This window comes from Marmota monax, unplaced genomic scaffold, assembly GCF_021218885.2.
Source record: "Marmota monax isolate L192 unplaced genomic scaffold, Marmota_monax_Labrador192_F-V1.1 WCK01_AAM20220418_F8-fsc00020, whole genome shotgun sequence".
Lineage (NCBI taxonomy): Eukaryota > Metazoa > Chordata > Mammalia > Rodentia > Sciuridae > Marmota > Marmota monax.
The window spans coordinates 18287813-18306476 of NW_026692912.1; the positions used below are offsets into that span (position 1 = coordinate 18287813).

Sequence of the window (18664 nt, forward strand, 5' to 3'; positions counted from 1 at the left end):
TAGGTGGACACAATACCTTTATTTTGTTTATATGTGGTGCCGAGGATAGAACTCGGGGCTTCTTGCAAGTACTAGAGGAGTGCTCTAACCCTGAGCCACAACCCAGGCCCAACAGGTCACTTTTTTTTTTTTTTTAACATTTGCTGGGGCTTGGCCTGCAGACCTTATTACACTACAGGCCTACCCAAATGCTTCTGAGGAAGTGCAGAAGTCTAAGCTTTAGTATTCAGAAAAATTTGGTGTTGGGTCCCCATCCTTAAAAAATTAACCTTTCAGCTGGTTGCCCATCACAAAATACTTTTTCCTTGGACAGTGCAGGATTTCATGTTAGCACCAGACAATAAAGACCTTTATTGAGTTTTACTAGTCATCTACCTACATATCACTTTGCTCAAAATGCCAATCCAAATAGTCCTAAGATATGTCACATCCAATACCTTTGTCTTACAAATGGGATAGTTTAATATAGTATTAAGGCCACCATCTAGATGCCACCCTACTACCACTGAGAAATTTCAGGGAGGATTCTACTGTAGCTGGAGCTTAAAAAGTCCTCCTTTTTTACCTTTTTAAAATTATAAAATGGATGGGGGGGGGGGGGAATAGTAGAGGATAGGAAAGGCAGCAGAACACAACAGACACTAGTATGGCAATATGTAAATCAATGGATGTGTAACTGATGTGATTCTGCAATCTGTATATGGGGTAAAAATGGGAGTTCATAACCCACTTGAATCAAAGTGTGAAATATGATATATCAAGAACTATGTAATGTTTTGAACAACCAACAATAAAAAATTAAAAATAAAAAATTAAAAAAATAAATAAATAAAATGAATCCAGCTAAGTGGCAGTGTGTGCTGGGCAAGTGCAAAGCCTTGGATTTGATCCCCAGTAATCCAAAAAAAATTTAAAAAATTAAAATCTAAGTGTATATAAAAGTTAATATCAGTGATCAGGCCCCATTTTTTGTGTGTGTGCAGGGGAGGGGGTGTGTGCAATTAAGTCTTTTTAAATTGAAAAATCTAATGAAAATTCCATCAATTCTTAGAAGAGAATCCAGCCAGGCACAGTGGCCTGCCCTTGTAATCCCAGCAACTAGAGCTGGGGCAGGAAGACTGCAAACTAGCTGGGCAATTTAGGAAGACCCTGTCTAAATATAAAGGGCTGGGATACAGCTCACTGTACAGCCTGAGTTCAGAGGGATGAAAAAAAAAAAAGATAACCTAAGCAGCTACAAGCATCATTTATAGTAAGTTTTAAGAAGGGGAAGTAGGAAATTTTAATTATATTCAAGAAAACTCCACTCTTGGCCTCTGAAATGGCCCTTGACTAGGTAAGGATACAGTGAACCTCCTCCCCTTTTCTTAGATGAATATTTCCAGGGAATTTGTCTAGTTTAAACAGAAATGTTTCCTTATTTCAACATTTCAAATAACCTCAAACCAAGTTCACAAAAATGAGAACCTTAAATTGGAATGTTTTATCTAATTAGAAGCTTTTCACAAAAATTAGACCAGTGTAAATAACAAACATTTATTGGTGTCACTTATGGTAGAAAAAAGTTCCTACACCAGATGTGCATGACCCAATTGTTAAATAGAACATTTCTGAGGTGAACACACATCCTGACCCACATTTTTATATCCAGTTTTTAAGATAGCCAATTCCTCCTCTCCCCCCACCCCAAAACATGTGAGCAACTGCTAATGAAAAGCAGTAAACAGCCACTTGGGCTATAGCATTTTCAACTCCACTCTGAGGTGAAGATTCCAATTACATTCGAGACTTAAGTTCTCTCAATTTTCTCCTAACGAAAGTTCCTGAGTCCAGTATTTACAATATTACAGCACTAGCAGATCAGTGTCTACAACTCGTCTCTTTCTGATGTATCCTCTTCACCAGTCGGGGGAGGGCCTGCACTTCCATAGAGTTTGCTGATAATTGGCTGAACAATTTCTTCTAGTTCCTTCTTTTTAGCTTTGAAGTCTTCAATGTCAGCATCTTGGTGGCTTTCCAGCCATTCAATTTTTTCCTCTACAGCTTTTTCCATGGTCTCCTTATCTTCAGAGGAAAGTTTGCCTCCCAACTTTTCTTTATCTCCAATCTGATTCTTTAGAGAATAGGCATAGCTTTCCAACTCATTCCTGGTATCAATGCGCTCCTTCAGTCTTTTGTCTTCCTCAGCAAACTTCTCAGCATCATTAACCATCCTTTCGATTTCTTCAGGTGTCAAGCGATTTTGATCATTGGTAATTGTGATCTTATTTTTGTTCCCTGTACCCTTGTCTTCAGCTGTCACCCGAAGAATACCATTCACATCTATCTCAAAAGTGACTTCAATCTGGGGGACCCCACGGGGAGCAGGAGGAATTCCAGTGAGATCAAATGTACCCAGAAGGTGGTTGTCTTTTGTCAGGGGTCGTTCACCTAGAAGTTACACACAGAAAAACTTGTTACTGACAATTCTGGATCCCTACATTTCAGTCTATTAGAACACATAATGGGGCAAGGGCACTTCAAACCAAAAGTTTTACTGGTCTACTGAAGACAGCAACTGGGTGACACTATTACTAACCCTTAACTAAATTTCACCTGTTTTCGAGTGAAAACTCGCTTTTGTTCTTATATTCTAGAAGCCAGCTCAGAAGTTATTTCTAATGGGAAAGAGTGCTAAATAAGTACTGAATATATGACACTCAGCATCAAATTAAGGACCTCCTCCCCCATCTTGAAAACAGCAGCTTCTCCTTTACCTAGCCATTTTTATAGTGTATATTTAACAGAGTCACATTCTTTTAAAGCACACCACAATAGTAACAAATGTAAGTAATTACCTTCATAGACCTTGATTGTAACAGTAGGTTGATTATCAGAAGCTGTAGAAAAGATCTGAGACTTCTTAGTGGGTACCACAGTGTTCCTTGGTATCAGTTTGGTCATGACACCTCCCACAGTTTCAATACCAAGTGTCAGGGGACATACATCAAGCAGTACTAGGTCACCTGCAAAGGTAAATTAATCAAGGTAAGTTCTGATTCAAGAACACTACAAGCAATCTCTCCACAAACTTTTAAAAATTTATTTTTCTGTTTTGTCATTTGTTTAGGTTCTAGGCATAAACAATTTAGGATAAATGAATTACACAGTTGTTGCTAAGAATCTTAAGACTGCACTAGGACTTGTCTTCACTATACCTTTACTAGCTGGGTAAATTTGTGGCTTACACTTCTGTTGTTTTATAAAGCAATTGCTAATTATATTCTTCCTATCAAACTACCAAAGCTTTGTAACCTACCTGTATCTTGATCACCAGAGAGTACACCAGCCTGGACAGCAGCACCATATGCAACAGCTTCATCTGGGTTTATGCCACGGGATGGCTCCTTGCCATTGAAAAACTCTTTAACAAGTTGCTGAATCTTTGGAATTCGAGTAGAGCCACCAACAAGAACAATCTCATCAATATCAGACTTCTTCAAGTCAGAATCCTCCAGTACTTTCTGAACAGGCTTCATGGTAGACCGGAACAGGTCCTAAAATAAGAGACATGGTTATTGTGATGCCTGTTATACCTAGATATTGGACACATTATCTTAAATTCAGAGAGGCTAAATACATCTAATTAGCAAAGCAGAAAACAAGGAACACACCATGTTTAGCTCTTCAAATTTGGCCCGAGTCAAGGTTTCAGAAAAGTCTTCTCCTTCATAGAAGGACTCAATTTCAATTCTTGCTTGATGTTGAGAAGACAGGGCCCGCTTGGCCTTTTCTACTTCACGCCGGAGTTTCTGCACAGCTCTGTTGTCTTTCCTAACATCTTTGCCAGTCTTCTTTTTGTACAGCTTGATGAAGTGTTCCATAACACGCTGGTCAAAGTCTTCTCCACCCAGATGAGTATCTCCATTAGTGGCCACGACTTCGAAGACACCATTGTCAATGGTGAGAAGAGACACATCGAAGGTTCCACCACCCAAATCAAACACTAGGATGTTCTTCTCTCCCTCCCTCTTATCCAGGCCATAAGCAATAGCAGCTGCTGTACTGTTTGAATGAAAAAGGGGGAAAATGCTTAGTCAGGTTCAAGTTTCCCCTATTGGCAAATATGCCATATCCTTGAATTTGATACTTACGGCTCATTGATGATCCTCATAACATTCAGGCCAGCAATAGTTCCAGCATCTTTGGTTGCTTGCCGCTGGGCATCATTAAAATAGGCTGGTACAGTAACAACTGCATGGGTAACCTAAAAGAATATCAAAAGAAAGTAAGTGTATTATTATACATGGTTTAACCCTTATTTAAATTAGTCAAACTACCACTCTAGTATCTATGCCAGTTTACTGGTAGGAAGAGTATATTATATACAACTTTATATCCAAGATGAAAAGTATCTGGCCATTTTGTTTGGCCTACAGTCAAGCATTAAAAAAGTAAACCTGACAAACATGGATGTCATTCAGATTCAAAGTTTTAACACCATAAGGCATCCACAAATCAACCAAGAATCAAATAATCTTTAAAAAAAATAAACACTTAACATTGTTCTAGAAATATTTACCTTCTTTCCCAAATAAGCCTCAGCAGTCTCTTTCATTTTAGTGAGAACCATAGCAGAAATTTCTTCTGGAGCAAATGTCTTAGTTTGCCCACCTCCAATATCAACCTGAATGTATGGTTTAGTTTTCTTTTCAACCACCTATTTTAAAGAAAGATTTAATAAGTAATATTTCAAATAGTTAAACAACTATAATCCAGGCTTTAAAAAGACTCACTTTTTCGCCCATAATTTGGTTTATTTTCGTCACTTGAAGCTGAATATTGCCTAGAAATACTAGGGGCATGTAGGTTTATTATAATTTTCTTCAAATTATCTTTTATTCCTAAACTGTTGTGAAAAGACTGTTCGCCAACTTCAAGGTTCTGTTTCGTAACAAACTAAAAAAGCATTCAATTACATTTCATCCCTATCCTTTCTTATTCTCTTAAAACTATTTTTAGCGATTTCTTAACCCTAAATACTCCCACTATCCCACCCACCCTCTAGCAGGAGGAGAATAGCCTGGTCGAACCTTGAAAGGCAAGAACTTGATGTCTTGCTGCACCGACGGGTCATTCCAAGTGCGGCCGATGAGCCGCTTGGCGTCGAAGACCGTGTTCTCAGGATTGGAAGTGAGCTGATTCTTGGCCGCATCGCCGATCAGACGTTCCCCTTCAGGGGTGAAGGCCACATAAGACGGCGTGATGCGGTTGCCCTGATCGTTGGCGATGATCTCCACGCGGCCATTCTTGAACACCCCGACGCTGGCGGAAAAACCCAACAGCAAAGGGATCAGTACTGCACTTCTCACACCAGCCGAGGAGGCCACGCCCCATTCTCCCCCTTCTGCAAACCCCACTTACCAGGAGTAAGTGGTCCCCAGGTCGATGCCGACCACAGTACCCACATCCTCCTTCTTGTCCTCCTCCTCGGCCCGCGCCGCGCAGAGCAGCAGCAGCACCGCGGCCACCAGAGAGAGCTTCATCTTCCGTAGCTGTCGGCCACTTGCTCTCGGTCAGCAGGCAGGGAAGCAGACAGTCAGAAATCGCAGGCAATCCAGCAAAAGGCCGCAGCTGAGTACAGTGAGGTTACGGGTCTGAGAATGGCAAGGGCAAGGCATCAGAAGGAGCTGCGAACAACGTAAAAGGCAGACCCGGGAAAGCAGGCCGCAGCACTTACCTCTCACACTCAGACGTCTCAACTCTATCCGTCTGTGTTGTCTCCGCCAATGACTAGCGCGCCGTCGCGGACTCGGCTTATATACCCTGCCCCCAGCCCCGTCGTGGAGGCCTCCGATTGGTGAAGGTGCTGCTCGTTGGAGGCCACTGATTGGCTCAGAGCACCAAGCTGGCCGCAGCCGATTCGAAGCGGCCTCCTCCGCAATCTACGTCACCGCTACGCCCCCCGGGCAGACTCATTGGCTGCTAGTCGTTCTCGCAGCCACCAATGAGAGGCAACATCCGCACCGTGGGCTGGCCCCATTGGTTCAGCAGCTGCCTGTCCTTCGTGTGACCTCTCACCCCGACGCAGCTTCCGCCGGTAACCGCTCTGAACGTATTTTCACGATGGCCCCTGGGGGACTGGCGCCGGTTTCGCGGTCCTGTTCCCTTGGGGTTGTGGTACCTGAGATCCAGCTTTACTGCTGGCCCTCCCCTTCTCTGTTCCTAATCCCAAAGCAGGAAGCAGCTTTTGCTCCTCCCGGGTTCTATTCCGTCCAAACCAGACTGGCCTCAGCGTAGGTGCGGTGAACTCTCCAGAACTTATTTTCTCCACCCGACGCATCCGCTGCCGGTTCTTTAATGTCCGAACCTCAGGGCCCTTTGTTAATCACCGGCCCGCAGCTCTTGAGCTTGGGCCTGTTTTGGGCTATCGGGCAGCGAATCATGGCTCCTCCCAAATAGTTAAATCACCCCTGTACCCTTCCTAACTATTTTTGTCTATTTCGGGCTTCTCCAAAAGTACCCTGACCCTCGTTAGTTCCCAGGACTACCCTGGCCAGGGAATTTTCTCCTAGTCCTGACCTTCCTTCCCTACTGTGATAACCCTTTCCTGTGATATTAAAGCCACTTGCCACCCCTTTTCTTCCTCTCCCCTGCCCATCTCCCTTTCTGGCTCAAGTTATCATTTACAAGTCCTTCCTTATCCCTTCTGGACACTTTCTATCTTCAGTCCTATACAATGCATGGGTGTCCTAAATGCATTTGTCAGAGGTCGTCTTGATAATGCTTCTTTACTCTTGTATAATATCGTAATAGAAAAATAATAGAGGGTGCCATTTACTTTGCTTACTATGTGCCAAGCATCGTTTTGTGTGCTTTTCATGTATTATTTGGGCCTTATAATTAAGTCATTAATAGGCTGAAAAAGGGAAATCCATTTTCCAGGTGAGAACACTGAGACTAAATAATTAGACCAGTCAATGGTCTGGTGAGTAATGAGTTAGTATTGATATTCAGGTCAACTTTACTCCATAGCCAATGTTCTTTTTTTTTTTTTTTAATTTTTAATGTTTATTTTTTAGTTTTCAGCGGACACAACATCTTTGTATGTGGTGCTGAGGATCGAACCCGGGCCGCACGCATGGCAGGCGAGCGCGCTACCGCTTGAGCCACATCCCCAGCCCGCCAATGTTCTTAATAACTTTTTATTATAATTCATCCATTCAACAATTTTTTTTTTGGACCATCTACTATGGACTGGCCAAAGCCCTGATACAAAATATTCTTAGGTACTTAAGAAGATGCTTGGTACATTATCACTGTCAGGTACTGATGACTGCAGTATTGCTATTAAATGCATTCTTTCTTTAATATTTGTTTTAGTTGTAGGTGGACACAATAACCTTTATTTTATTTTTATGTGGTGTTGAGGATCAAACCCAGTGTCTCATCCGGCTAGGCAAGCGCTCTACCGCTGAGCCATAACCCGAATCCCTAAATGCATTATTTGAGATTTAAGGGTATGTTGTATCCAAATGGTAAACAAACATCTTATACACAGTTCACTATGATGTTGAGCCAATAAGTCAGTACTCAAGAATTTTGCTTTCTCCTTTAGTGCTCCTGAAAGTTTATACTGATGACTCAGAGTTGACTCCATTCTTACTGGAGAGGTTGCATCATGCATCTCTTTCTACAGAGCATGTAATACTGCTGCAACATTGACCCTTCTTTGGGTTACATCAGTCCAGTAGCAAGATCGAATTCATCATTTGGCCATATTACAGCTTTAAGCCATTTCAAGCAAAACAAAACTCTGGCTGGGACTGTGGCTCAGTGGTAGAGCACTTGCCTTGCACATGTGAGGCACTGTGTTCAATCCTCAGCACCACATAAAACTAAAGTTTGTGGGTTTTTGTTTATGTGGTGCTGGGAATTGAACTCAGGGCCTTGTGCATGTGAGGCAGGCACTCTACCAACTGAGCTATATCCCCAGCCCCCAAATAAAGATATTAAAAAAAAAAACTCTTTGCACATTACTATAACCAGACAATTCAAGAGGTTGAGGCAGGAGGATTACAAGTTCAAAGTCAGCTTTGGCAACTTAGTATGACCCTGTCAAACAAATCAATAAAAAGGGATGGGGATGTAGCTCAGTGGTAGAGCACGACTGGATATTCAATCCTACTATGATATATATAAAACCCTCCAGCCTCACCCTTGATTAGTGAAAACTTTTGCAACTCTCCTTTTTCTATGACTTAGAAAAACAATGTCGGCTAACTTTCAAAGAATTGGAAATTTAAATACTTTATGTATATTATGGTTCATATTATAGTGCATCCAAAACATGATTATTTATAGGTAGAACAGGAAATTTCGTACACAAAACCAATTTGCTGAATGTTAAAGGCCAATAATAGTATCTCTGTCAAGTTATCAATAATTAAGTGCTAGACACTGCTAAATATTTATTTTAATTCTTATGAAAATATTTTTACCCCTATTTTACTTTATTTTTTTTTTTTTAGTTATACATGGACACAATATCTTTGTTTATTTGTTTTTATGTGGTACTGAGGATCAAGCCCAACACCTCACATGTGCAAGGCAAGCACTTTGCCACTGAGCCACAACCCCAGCCCTACCCCTATTTTAGAACTAAGGAATCTGAAACTTGCCCAGGATATCACACAACTGTGAAGAAATGAGCCCCAAATTTTACCCTTGGAAGTTTGATTTCTAACCTTTTTAGTCCAGGTTGTCATCCTGAGCTTCAGGTTTATAGGATACCCAGTGGTCACATATTTTGATAATTTATGATGGCTAAGTGTAATTTGCCTAATTTAAATTAGCTCATTTCATTTGTGCTTCTCTACCAACTGAGCTACATTCCAGCTTCCAAATAAAGATATTTAAAAAAAAAACTGTTTGCACGTTACTATAATCCCACAAATTCAAGAGGTTGAGTAAGAAAATAGATTTCAATTTGCCATTTCAGAGAGCTAAAGTTGGATTGATTAGGATTGGATATCATTTACCTCCCAGGTAATCTTTCTGAAAGAAAATAATAAATGAAAGGCAGAGAACAGGAATGAAAATGGAAGGGTCTGAGTAATGTATAAGTTGACCATTTAGACACTGATAATTGAGAATCTTCTACATGATTTGTTGGAGAGAACATTAAAATAGAAAATAGGTGGCTGGGGTTTTGGCTCAGCAGTAGAGCGCTTACCTAGCATGTGTGAGGACCTGGGTTCTATCCTCAGCACCACATAAAAATAAATTAATTAAATAAAAGTATTGTGTCCACCTACAATTAAAAAATAAATATTAAAAAAATAGAAGATAGGGCACGTGACCTTGTTGGGGAGGGATGCTTTTCAGAGCCCCAGTTTTAGTTTTGTTGTTGTTGTAGTTCTTTTTAGTTATGTATGACATTACTAGAATCCATTTTGATACAATTGGATAAGCATGGAATATATCTTATTCTAATTAAGACCCATAATGGTGGGATTCACTTAGGTATTTTCATATATGTACGTGGGAAACTTACTTTCTTCATCTGTTTAATGGGTGGGGATGCTTTCTGTCTTGTCTGTCTTAGTTAATTGTTTCAAGGCTCAAATGAGATGCTATATGTGAAAGTTCTTTGAAAATTGTATAATCATGGTAATGTTATTATTAATAATATACTGAGAGGAAATTTTAGAAGCTCTTCAAATGTCACCTCTTGAGGATCAGCTTTCAGGATTTCTTTCTTGGGGCTGAGGTGGCTCAGTGGTAGAGCGTTTGCCTTCCACATGTGAGACACTGGTTCAATCCTCAGCACCACATAAAAATAAATAAGCAAAATAAAGGTATTGTGTCCATCTACAACTAAAAAAAAATTTTAAAAAGATTTCTCTCTTTTCTTTTCTCAACCACATCCCCAACTCTATTTTGTATTTTATTCAGAGACAGGGTCTCACTGAATTGCTTAGTGCCTCACTTTTGCTGAGGCTGGCTTTGAACTTGTGATCCTCCTGTTTCAGCCTCCTGAGCCTCTGAGATATCAGGCATGTGCCTCCATACCTGGCCAAGATTTCTTTCTTTTTTATTTTTATTTTTTTTAGTTGTAGATGGACACAATATTTATTTTTATCTGGTGCTGAGAATTGAACCCAGTGCCTCATGCATGCAAGACAAGTGCTTTACCACTGAGCTACAACCCCAGCCCCAAGATTTCTTTTTTTTTTTTTAGAGAATTTTTTTTAATATGTTTTTTTTTTTATTATTTTTTTCAGTTCTTGGCGGACACAACATCTTTGTATGTGGTGCTGAGGATAGAACCCGGGCCGCACGCATGCCAGGTGAGCGCGCTACCGCTTGAGCCACATCCCCAGCCCACCCCCCAAGATTTCTTTTAATGGAAAATAAATACTTTTAATTTGACAAAGATTTTTGTAAATGCTTTTAAATTGGTACATCTACTTATTTTCATATATTAGGCACATAGGTGCATTTTTGTTTGAGGAACTAGCAGAAAATCACTTCATCAAACAAGTTTCACTCTTAATCCTTGAGCTGGAAATAATAGTGGGGATAAATCGTGTAGTCTTTTTGTATGTGTAATTCTCAAAGTAAAATTGCTGCTGGGTGTGATGGTGCATGCCTGTAACCCCTGCTACTCAGAAAGCTGAAAGAGGAGGATTGCAAGTTTGAGGTCAGCCTGGGAAATTTAGCAAGACCTTGTCTCAAAATAAAAATGACTGGGAATGTAACTCAGTGATAGAGCACCCCTGGGTTCCATTTCTACTATGGGGGGAGGACAGAAAAGTTTGAATACCCTCCACTTTAGTAAGTTATGACAAACTTGCTTTCCAGAGTGCTTGAAGAAATGTATACACTCATCAGAAATCTGCAAGACTTCCTAGTGTTCCATATCATTGTCAACAGTTAAATCAAGACAGGCATGGTGGCAAACATCTGTAACCCCAGCAGCCCGGAAGGCTGAGGCAGGAGGATTGCAAGTTAGAAGCCAGCCTTAGCAAATTAGTGAAACCCTAAGCACCTTAGTGAGACTGTGTCTCAAAATATAAAAAGGGCTGGATTTGGCTCAGTGGTTAAGTGGTTAAGTGCCCCTGGGTAAAATCCTGTGTACCCTCCCCCAAAGCAGTTAATATAAATGTTTTATTTGACAATCTGTGAATGTATACTGGCATCTCATTGTGGTTTAAATTTTTATTTCCCTGATTACTCAATCTCAAATGATCCACTCATTCTCTCCAGTACCTGAATTACAAGCATGTGCCACCACACCCAGCTAAGATATTTTCTAAAAACTGATTTTTTAACTTCTTTTAGAGCTGTAAGTCACCTAGAATTAAATGTATTATATGGATTGTATACAGTATAAGTCAAATTCATTTTTTTCCTTCACGGATAGCCAATTGTCCTAGCACCGTTTTTTCATATTACCATAGTTTTAACCTTTATCTTAATTACTATAGCTTAATAGTAAGTCTTGATATCTGGAAGAACAAACCTTCATGTTGTTCTCCCTCAGGAATGCCTTTGACTATTCTTAGAGTTTTGTGTTTCCATATAAGTTTAAGAATCAGCTTGTCAAGTTCATAAAACAAATCTGTTATATCTGTTAAGTCCAAAAAATGAGTTATAGTATGATAATATTGTAACATCTATTTCTTTTGTTATTTCTTTTTGATACTGGGGATTGAACCCAGCTGCATTTTACCACTGAGCTATATTCCCAGCCCTTTTTTTTTATTTTGAGACAGTGTCTCTTGATAAATTACTTTAGGGCCTCACTAAGTTACTGAAACTGGCTTTGAACTTCTGATTCTCCTGCCTCAGCCTCATAATCAAGGGGTTACAGGCATGCACCACCATGCCCAGCCCTATAACATTTATTTGTAAAATAAACTTTATAAAATTTCACATTTCTATTTAACTTTTCTATATTTTTAGAAAATTTGCATAAGTTTTATCAGAAATAATTTCTATTTTGAAACAAATTATGATATATCAGTATGATGAAATAATATACAGCCATTAAAACTCCTAATTTCATCTGGATGTGGTGGTACATTCTGTAATCCCAATAATTTAGAAGGCTGAGGCAGAAGGATTGCAAGTCCAAAACCGGCTTCAGCACTTTATTAAAGCCCTAAGCAACTTAGGAAGACTTTGTCTCAAAATAAAAAATAAAAGGGGTAGAGATGTAGATCAGTGGTAAAGCACTCCTGGGTTCAATCCCTAGTACACCCTCCCCCCGCAAAAAAAAAAAAAAAAAAAAATCCTTCTAATTTCTAGCGAGGTGTGGTGGTGCACGTCTGTAGTCCCAAATTTAAGGCCATCCTGGGCAATTTAGTGAGACCCTGTTCTCTCAAGTTAAGCCTTTTTTTTTTGGGGGGGGGGTACTGGGGATTGAATTCAGGGGCACTCAACCACTGAACCACATCCCCAGCCCTATTTTGTTATTTAGAGGCAGAGTCTCACTGAGTTGCTTAGCGCCTTGCTTTTGCTGAGGCTGGCTTTGAACTAAGGATCCTCGTGCAGCCTCCTGAGCCGCATGGGATAACAGGTGAGTGCCACTGTGCCCAGCAAGTTCAAGGCTTTTGTTGCCCTCAACTTGTCCAATAATTTAAAATTCCTTAGCAAACTTTGTCAAGCCATATGACTACATGAATACATCCCTTGGGCCTTGGAAGGGTCGCCAAGCAAGTAAGGGATCTTAAATCATATCTCTTATCAGTGACCTGTTAAATTGACCTCCTGAATACTATTATTTCTCGGCCAATCCATGCAGGACAAACAAGGGCCCAGAACATACATGGGCTAAGGCTGTAACTGGTATTCTGTCCCATTTTCAAAGTGCAGTTGGATTTTTTTTTTTTTTTTTGTACTAAGGATTAAACCCAAAGAGCTTAACCACTGAGCCTGAACCACATATTGTGTTTTTTATTTAAACTACATTGTTTAGGGCCTTGCTAAATTGCTGAGCCTGACTTTGAACTTAAAATCCTTCTGCCTCAGCCTCCTGAGCTGCTGGGATTACAGGCATGCACCACTGTGCCCAGCAACAAAAGGACCTTTTTTTCTTTTCTTTTTTAATGTTTATTTTTTAGTTGTAGTTGGTCACAATATCTTTATTTTATTTATTTATTTATTTATATGTGATGCTGAGGATCAAACCCAGGGCCTCACACATGCTAGGCGAGCACTCTACCATTGAGCCACAACCCCAGCCCCAAAAGGACCTTTTTAAAGGATAATTTTGTGCCACCTGGTATTAAGACAGCTTCCGAACATGTCTTTCTGAATTTTTTTACTTATTGGATTCCCAGAGCTTTAGAACCACTTGATGATGATGATGATGATGATGATGATGATGATGATGATTTATGTATATAGGTATTTATTTGTGGTTAATTTACTCTTTTTTTTTTTTTTTTGTAATTCAAAATGTCATGAGTCATGCTGGTTGAGCATGATGGTTCAGGAGGCTGAGATAGGAGGATCCTGAGTTCAAAGCCAGTCTCAGTATAAGCAACTCAGTGGGTCCCTGTCTCTAAATGAAATACAAAATAGGGCTGGGATGTGGCTCAATGGTTAAGCACCACTGAGTTCAATCCCTGGTACCAAAAAAAAAAAAAAAAAGTCATGAGTCAATCTGATTGTCCATGTATGGAATACTAAATAAACTATGGTGGATTACACTATGGAAATACATGGCACATGCCTGTAATCTCAGTGATTTGGGTGGTTGAAGCAGGAAGATGATGAGTTCAATGCCAGTCTTAGCAATTTAGTGAGGACCTAAGCAACTCAATGAGACCCTGTCTCTAAATAAAATACCAAAAAGAGCAGGGGATGTGTCTCAGTGGTTAAATATCCCTGGGTTCAATCCCCAGTATAATCAACCAATCAATCAATTAATAAATTGTGCAAAGTTTAATATAAAATAAATTTTTACACACTGATATGAAAAGATGCTACGCTTTATTTATTCATTTATGTATTTATTGAGACTGGAGATTGAACCCAGAAGAATCTACACTGAGTCACATCTTCAGTTCCTCTTTCATTTGTAATTTTGAGGCAGGGTCTCACTAAGTTGCTCAAGCTGGCCTCAAACGTGTGATCTTCCTGCCTCAGCCTTTCAAGTCTCTGGGATAACAAGTAAGTGGCTAAGATTTATTAGTCAACAAACAAACAAACAAACAAACAAAGCCAGCTGTAGAATAGTATGTAAAATGTGATCTTATTTGTGTTAAATAGAGAGAGAGAGAGAGAGAAAATTTGGACAGATACCTTTGAAATTGACAACAGTATCCTCCCTGGGTATAATTAGATAACGTTTTTAAAGAGCAAAATGGATTCCTCTATTATTTGATTGAAAAATTTTCCTAAAGGTAATAAACTAAAAAGGGCTTGTTGCTTTCTGCATTAGATCTTTTTAAAAAATGTTTGTTAGTTGTCAATATACCTTTATTTATTTACTTGGAGTATTGAGTATCAAACCCAATGCCCCACACATGCTAGGCAAGCACTCTACCACTGAGCTACAATCCCAGCCCAGCACTGGATGTTTTAAATGCTCATCTGGAGTTTATGAGTTTGAACCATGACACAATATAGCATCTTACATTTTTGTTTTGCTTTATGTTAACAGCTTTGACCTGCATCTTTGTTCTTGAATTGATGTCTTGCTGGGTTGCCAGGGTTGGTCTTGAATTCCTTGGCTTAAGTGATGCTTCTGCCTCAACCTCCTGAGTACTGGGATTTTAGGTACACACCACTGTGCCTGGTAATCTTTTGGTCTTATCTTCATAACTACCAAGTGGGATAGGTAGGATTGGTACCATCTGTGTTACAGTTGAAAATACAGTTTTAGACTTATTTCATGGTAAAGTTATGAATTCTGTGCTGTACTGGTGTCTATTTCTGTTGTAGCTGCGTTTCCTTGTCACTTAACCTATAATTTAACTGACTCAGATGAGACACTAATCTTTCCATAGGCAAAAGCTTTACAGGTGTATACTAACATTTCTGTGTGTTTTCTTTTTCAAACTGTGTGCCCAATAGATAAAAACATGCCATAGGTTAAGTCCTGGTTTCTTCTTTTAATCTTGTTCTTCTTCTTAATATTTCTTTATTTCTAGATGCAGCCATGTTTTTCTTTCTGGTATGGTTTGCACTCACTTAACTGTCATATTTTCCTTTTTGTAGGTGCTGAGCATATTAATATCTTAATATGTTTCTTTTCCCAGTGGCATGGTAGGATGTCTTGAAGAACAGCCTCCAAATTCCAAAAGAATGAGGGTGTAGAGTAGATGATCCCTGAGACTCTGAACTTAAATAGATCATTTAAAAACAAGCAAATAGGGCTGGGGTTGTGGCTCAGCGTAGAGTGCTTGCCTACCATGTACGAGGCCCTGAGTTTGATCCTCAGCACCACATACAATAAATAAAATAAAAGTATTGTGTCCAATGACAACTAAAAATAAATATTAAAAAAACCAAGCAAATATTTATTTCTAGGCAGCATACCAGGTTCCAGCAAGACAATGGTGAATAAGACAACCTCAGGGAATACTATTTATTGCTTTTGAGCAAGTTTTCACCTCTATGGTTAGCCTCTTTAGTTAAAAATATCTATAACTAATGACAAAGTTTGGGGGTCTTTGATAGACTTGGTGATACAGTGTTTTTGTCCAGAAACACTTGCCAGAGTCCCCTCATATTACCTGGCATAGACTTTTTTTTTTTTTTTTTTTTTTTTTTGGTGCTGGGGATGAATCCCAGGGCCTTGTGCATGCAAGGCAAGCACTCTACCACCTGAGCTTTATCTCCAGCCTGACATCTTTTATTATTATTAACATCTTTTTAAAAAAATTTTACGGGCTGGGGATGTGGCTCAAGCGGTAGCGCGCTCGTCTGGCATGTGTGCGGCCCGGGTTCGATCCTCAGCACCACATACAAACAAAGATGTTGTGTCCGCCGAAAACTAAAAAATAAATATTAAAAAAAAAATTTTACTTCTAAGACCGGCTATGCACACATAGACAATTTTTTTATATATTTAAATTCTCATTTTGTCATTGCTCTGTGATTCTGAGAAGGATATTTTAATGGGAAATTAGAAGCTGGATGTCTGAAGAACTGAACTCTTATCAAGATTCAGTAAGGGCTGGGGATGTGGCTCAAGTGGTAGCGCGCTTGCCTGGCATGCATGCGGCCCGGGTTCGATCCTCAGCACCACATACAAACGAAGATGTTGTGTCTGCCGAAAACTAAAAAATAAATATTAAAAAAAAAAAAAAAAAAAAAAAGATTCAGTAAGAATTTGTGACTATGGACAAGTAAATATCCCTTTATGTCAGGGATGGTTGAGTGGTATAGTGGAAAAAAAAATGGACAGAGGTCACAATTTATTTATCCCACCTATTTAAGAAACAAAATAGTTTGGTGTGGTGTTACACACCTGTAATTTCAGCCACTCAGGTGGCTGAGGCAGAAGAATCACTAATTCAAGGTCAGCCTCAGCAATTTAGTGAGGCCCTAAGCAACTTAGTGAGGCCCTAAGCAACTTAGTGAGACCCTGTATCAAAAAAAAAAAAAAAAAGAAAAAAAGAAAAGAAAAAAAAAAGAAAGAAAAGAAAAGAAGTGCTGGGAATGTGGCTTAATCTCTAAGTGCCTCTTGGTTTAATCCCCAGTACCAAATAAATAAATAAATAAATAAATAATAGCAGCTATACATGGTGGCACATGCCTGTAATTCCAGTAACTTGAGAGATCAAAACAGGAAGAATTCAAATTTGAGACCAGCTTCAATTAAAAGGACTGGAGAATATAACTCAGTAGTTAAAAATGCCTGTGGGTTCAGTCTCCAATACCAAAAACCAAAAATCAAGAAAAAAAAAACAACAAAAATTTTCACCCCTGCCAAAAGAAATATTATTACAACAGGTTCCATGAAGACAGCCAGGTTCTCTGCCCATAGGAGTAAAACGTGGTAAGTGTATTACCTAGTCCACGTTCTGCAAGAATTGTAAATCCATAGCCCTGGTAGGAGAATTGAATTCCTTGGGTGTGCCAAATGGAAAGAAGATTGGAAACTGTTTATCTATCTCAAGTTCTTCATTCATAGGTGACAGAATAGGGCTTAGTTATTAACTAACCATTCCAGTTCTCTTTTCACTTACTATGTACAATATAGTTGGTTGAGGACCCTCAAGATTCTTTTAGGTACTTTGGAGGCCTTTTATTCCCCTCCTCTCTGGCCTGTGTGCTCCAGTCTGTCTAGAGTACTCAGTATTCCAGAACTCACTATGAACAAGTTCATTTTATTCAGGCTGGGTTCTTTCTTAGCAATTCACTAATGCCATTTTCCATCTTGAACTCAGCCATTAATTAACTTCCAAGTGTCACCTCCTCCATAAGGACAACCTGATGAGATCTGGGAATCTGGTAGTATTCCTACCTCAGTTTACAATCCTTAATCTGTAGGAGTTTTTTCCACTTTAGGTTATAAATTGTATCCTGTTGCTTTTTTCATCTTGCTGCTGCTTTGTACAATGTAACAAGAGCTAGTAAATAGATTCAGGTAAAGTGGTAAGCACTCCTGTAATCCCAAGGGCTCAGGAGGCTGAGACAGGAAGATGGCGAGCTAAAAGCCTCAGCAATGAGGAGGTGCTAAGCAACTCAGTGAGACCCTGTCTCTAAATAAAATACAAAAATAAGGCTGGGGGATGTGGCTCAGTGGTTGAGTGCCCCTGAGTTCAATTCCTGGTTAAAAATAAAAAATAAGGGTTGGGGTTGTGGCTCAGGGTAGAACTCTATCTAGCCTAGCATGTGTGAGGCCCTGGGTTCCATCCTCAGCACCACATAAAAATAAATAAAATAAAGGTATTGTGTCCAACTACAACAGAAAAATAAATATTTTTAAAAATTTAAAAAAAGAGCTGGTAAGTAATATTTGAATTGAATCCTTGAATCAGTTGAATGGGCAACATGATAGCATTAGTACCTAACTAGCTACCAGAGAATAAAGCAAATTCTAACAATTTTTAAAGTGGGTATATCAAGGAAGGTGACTAGATGGAGAGAGCAGTCTGGGATTTGATTCACATCTGAAATGGTTGGGAAAGTGATTTTTTTTTATTACTATTTTTTGTGCTTAGAGGCTCATTTGCCAAATGAAAAACATGCTGTACAGTATAACTACTAGCACTGGAAAGAAGTTAAAGGAAGCAGATTTCAGCTCAGCAGGAGGTGGAACTTTCTAACATTTAGAGCTGTCCAATAGTGGAGCAGGCTGCAATACTTATGAGTTCCTTGAAATGTGAACTGTTAAAAAGATGACCATCTGGCTAAATGTACAAGAGGGGATTCCTGCTTGGGCAGGAGTTGCATAATGACCTTTAAGGTGTCTTCCAATTTTAAGGTTTCTATGGCTGTTGAACTGGGCTAACCTAACCTCTGAATACATCTGAGTATTCTGTTAAGTAGTTGTTCGATCCTCATCTGCACCCCCCCACCCCCAAAAGTAGTTGTTCAATTGTCAATTGACTTACTTAAAATAACTGTAAGGTCAAGTTTACCATATGTAAAATTCGATAAAATGGCAAGTGGGAAACCAGGTTTAATATTGCAAATCCAGCTACCACCCAACCGATTC

The 18664-nt window shown here is 39.4% G+C and overlaps 1 protein-coding gene across 1 annotated transcript; it reads right to left on the bottom strand.

Moving 5' to 3' along the window:
* Positions 1 to 1522: 1522 nt before the first annotated feature.
* Positions 1523 to 5837, bottom strand: Hspa5 (heat shock protein family A (Hsp70) member 5). Its single transcript, XM_046451917.2, has 9 exons — positions 5720 to 5837; positions 5404 to 5636; positions 5073 to 5304; positions 4562 to 4699; positions 4134 to 4246; positions 3654 to 4044; positions 3299 to 3536; positions 2838 to 3005; positions 1523 to 2430 (listed from the first exon to the last, which is right to left on the bottom strand). The coding sequence occupies exons 2-9, from the start codon at positions 5523 to 5525 to the stop codon at positions 1868 to 1870; spliced, it is 1965 nt and encodes a 654-aa protein (XP_046307873.1). The 5' UTR covers positions 5526 to 5636; positions 5720 to 5837; the 3' UTR covers positions 1523 to 1867.
* Between the last annotated feature and the right edge of the window lie 12827 nt (positions 5838 to 18664).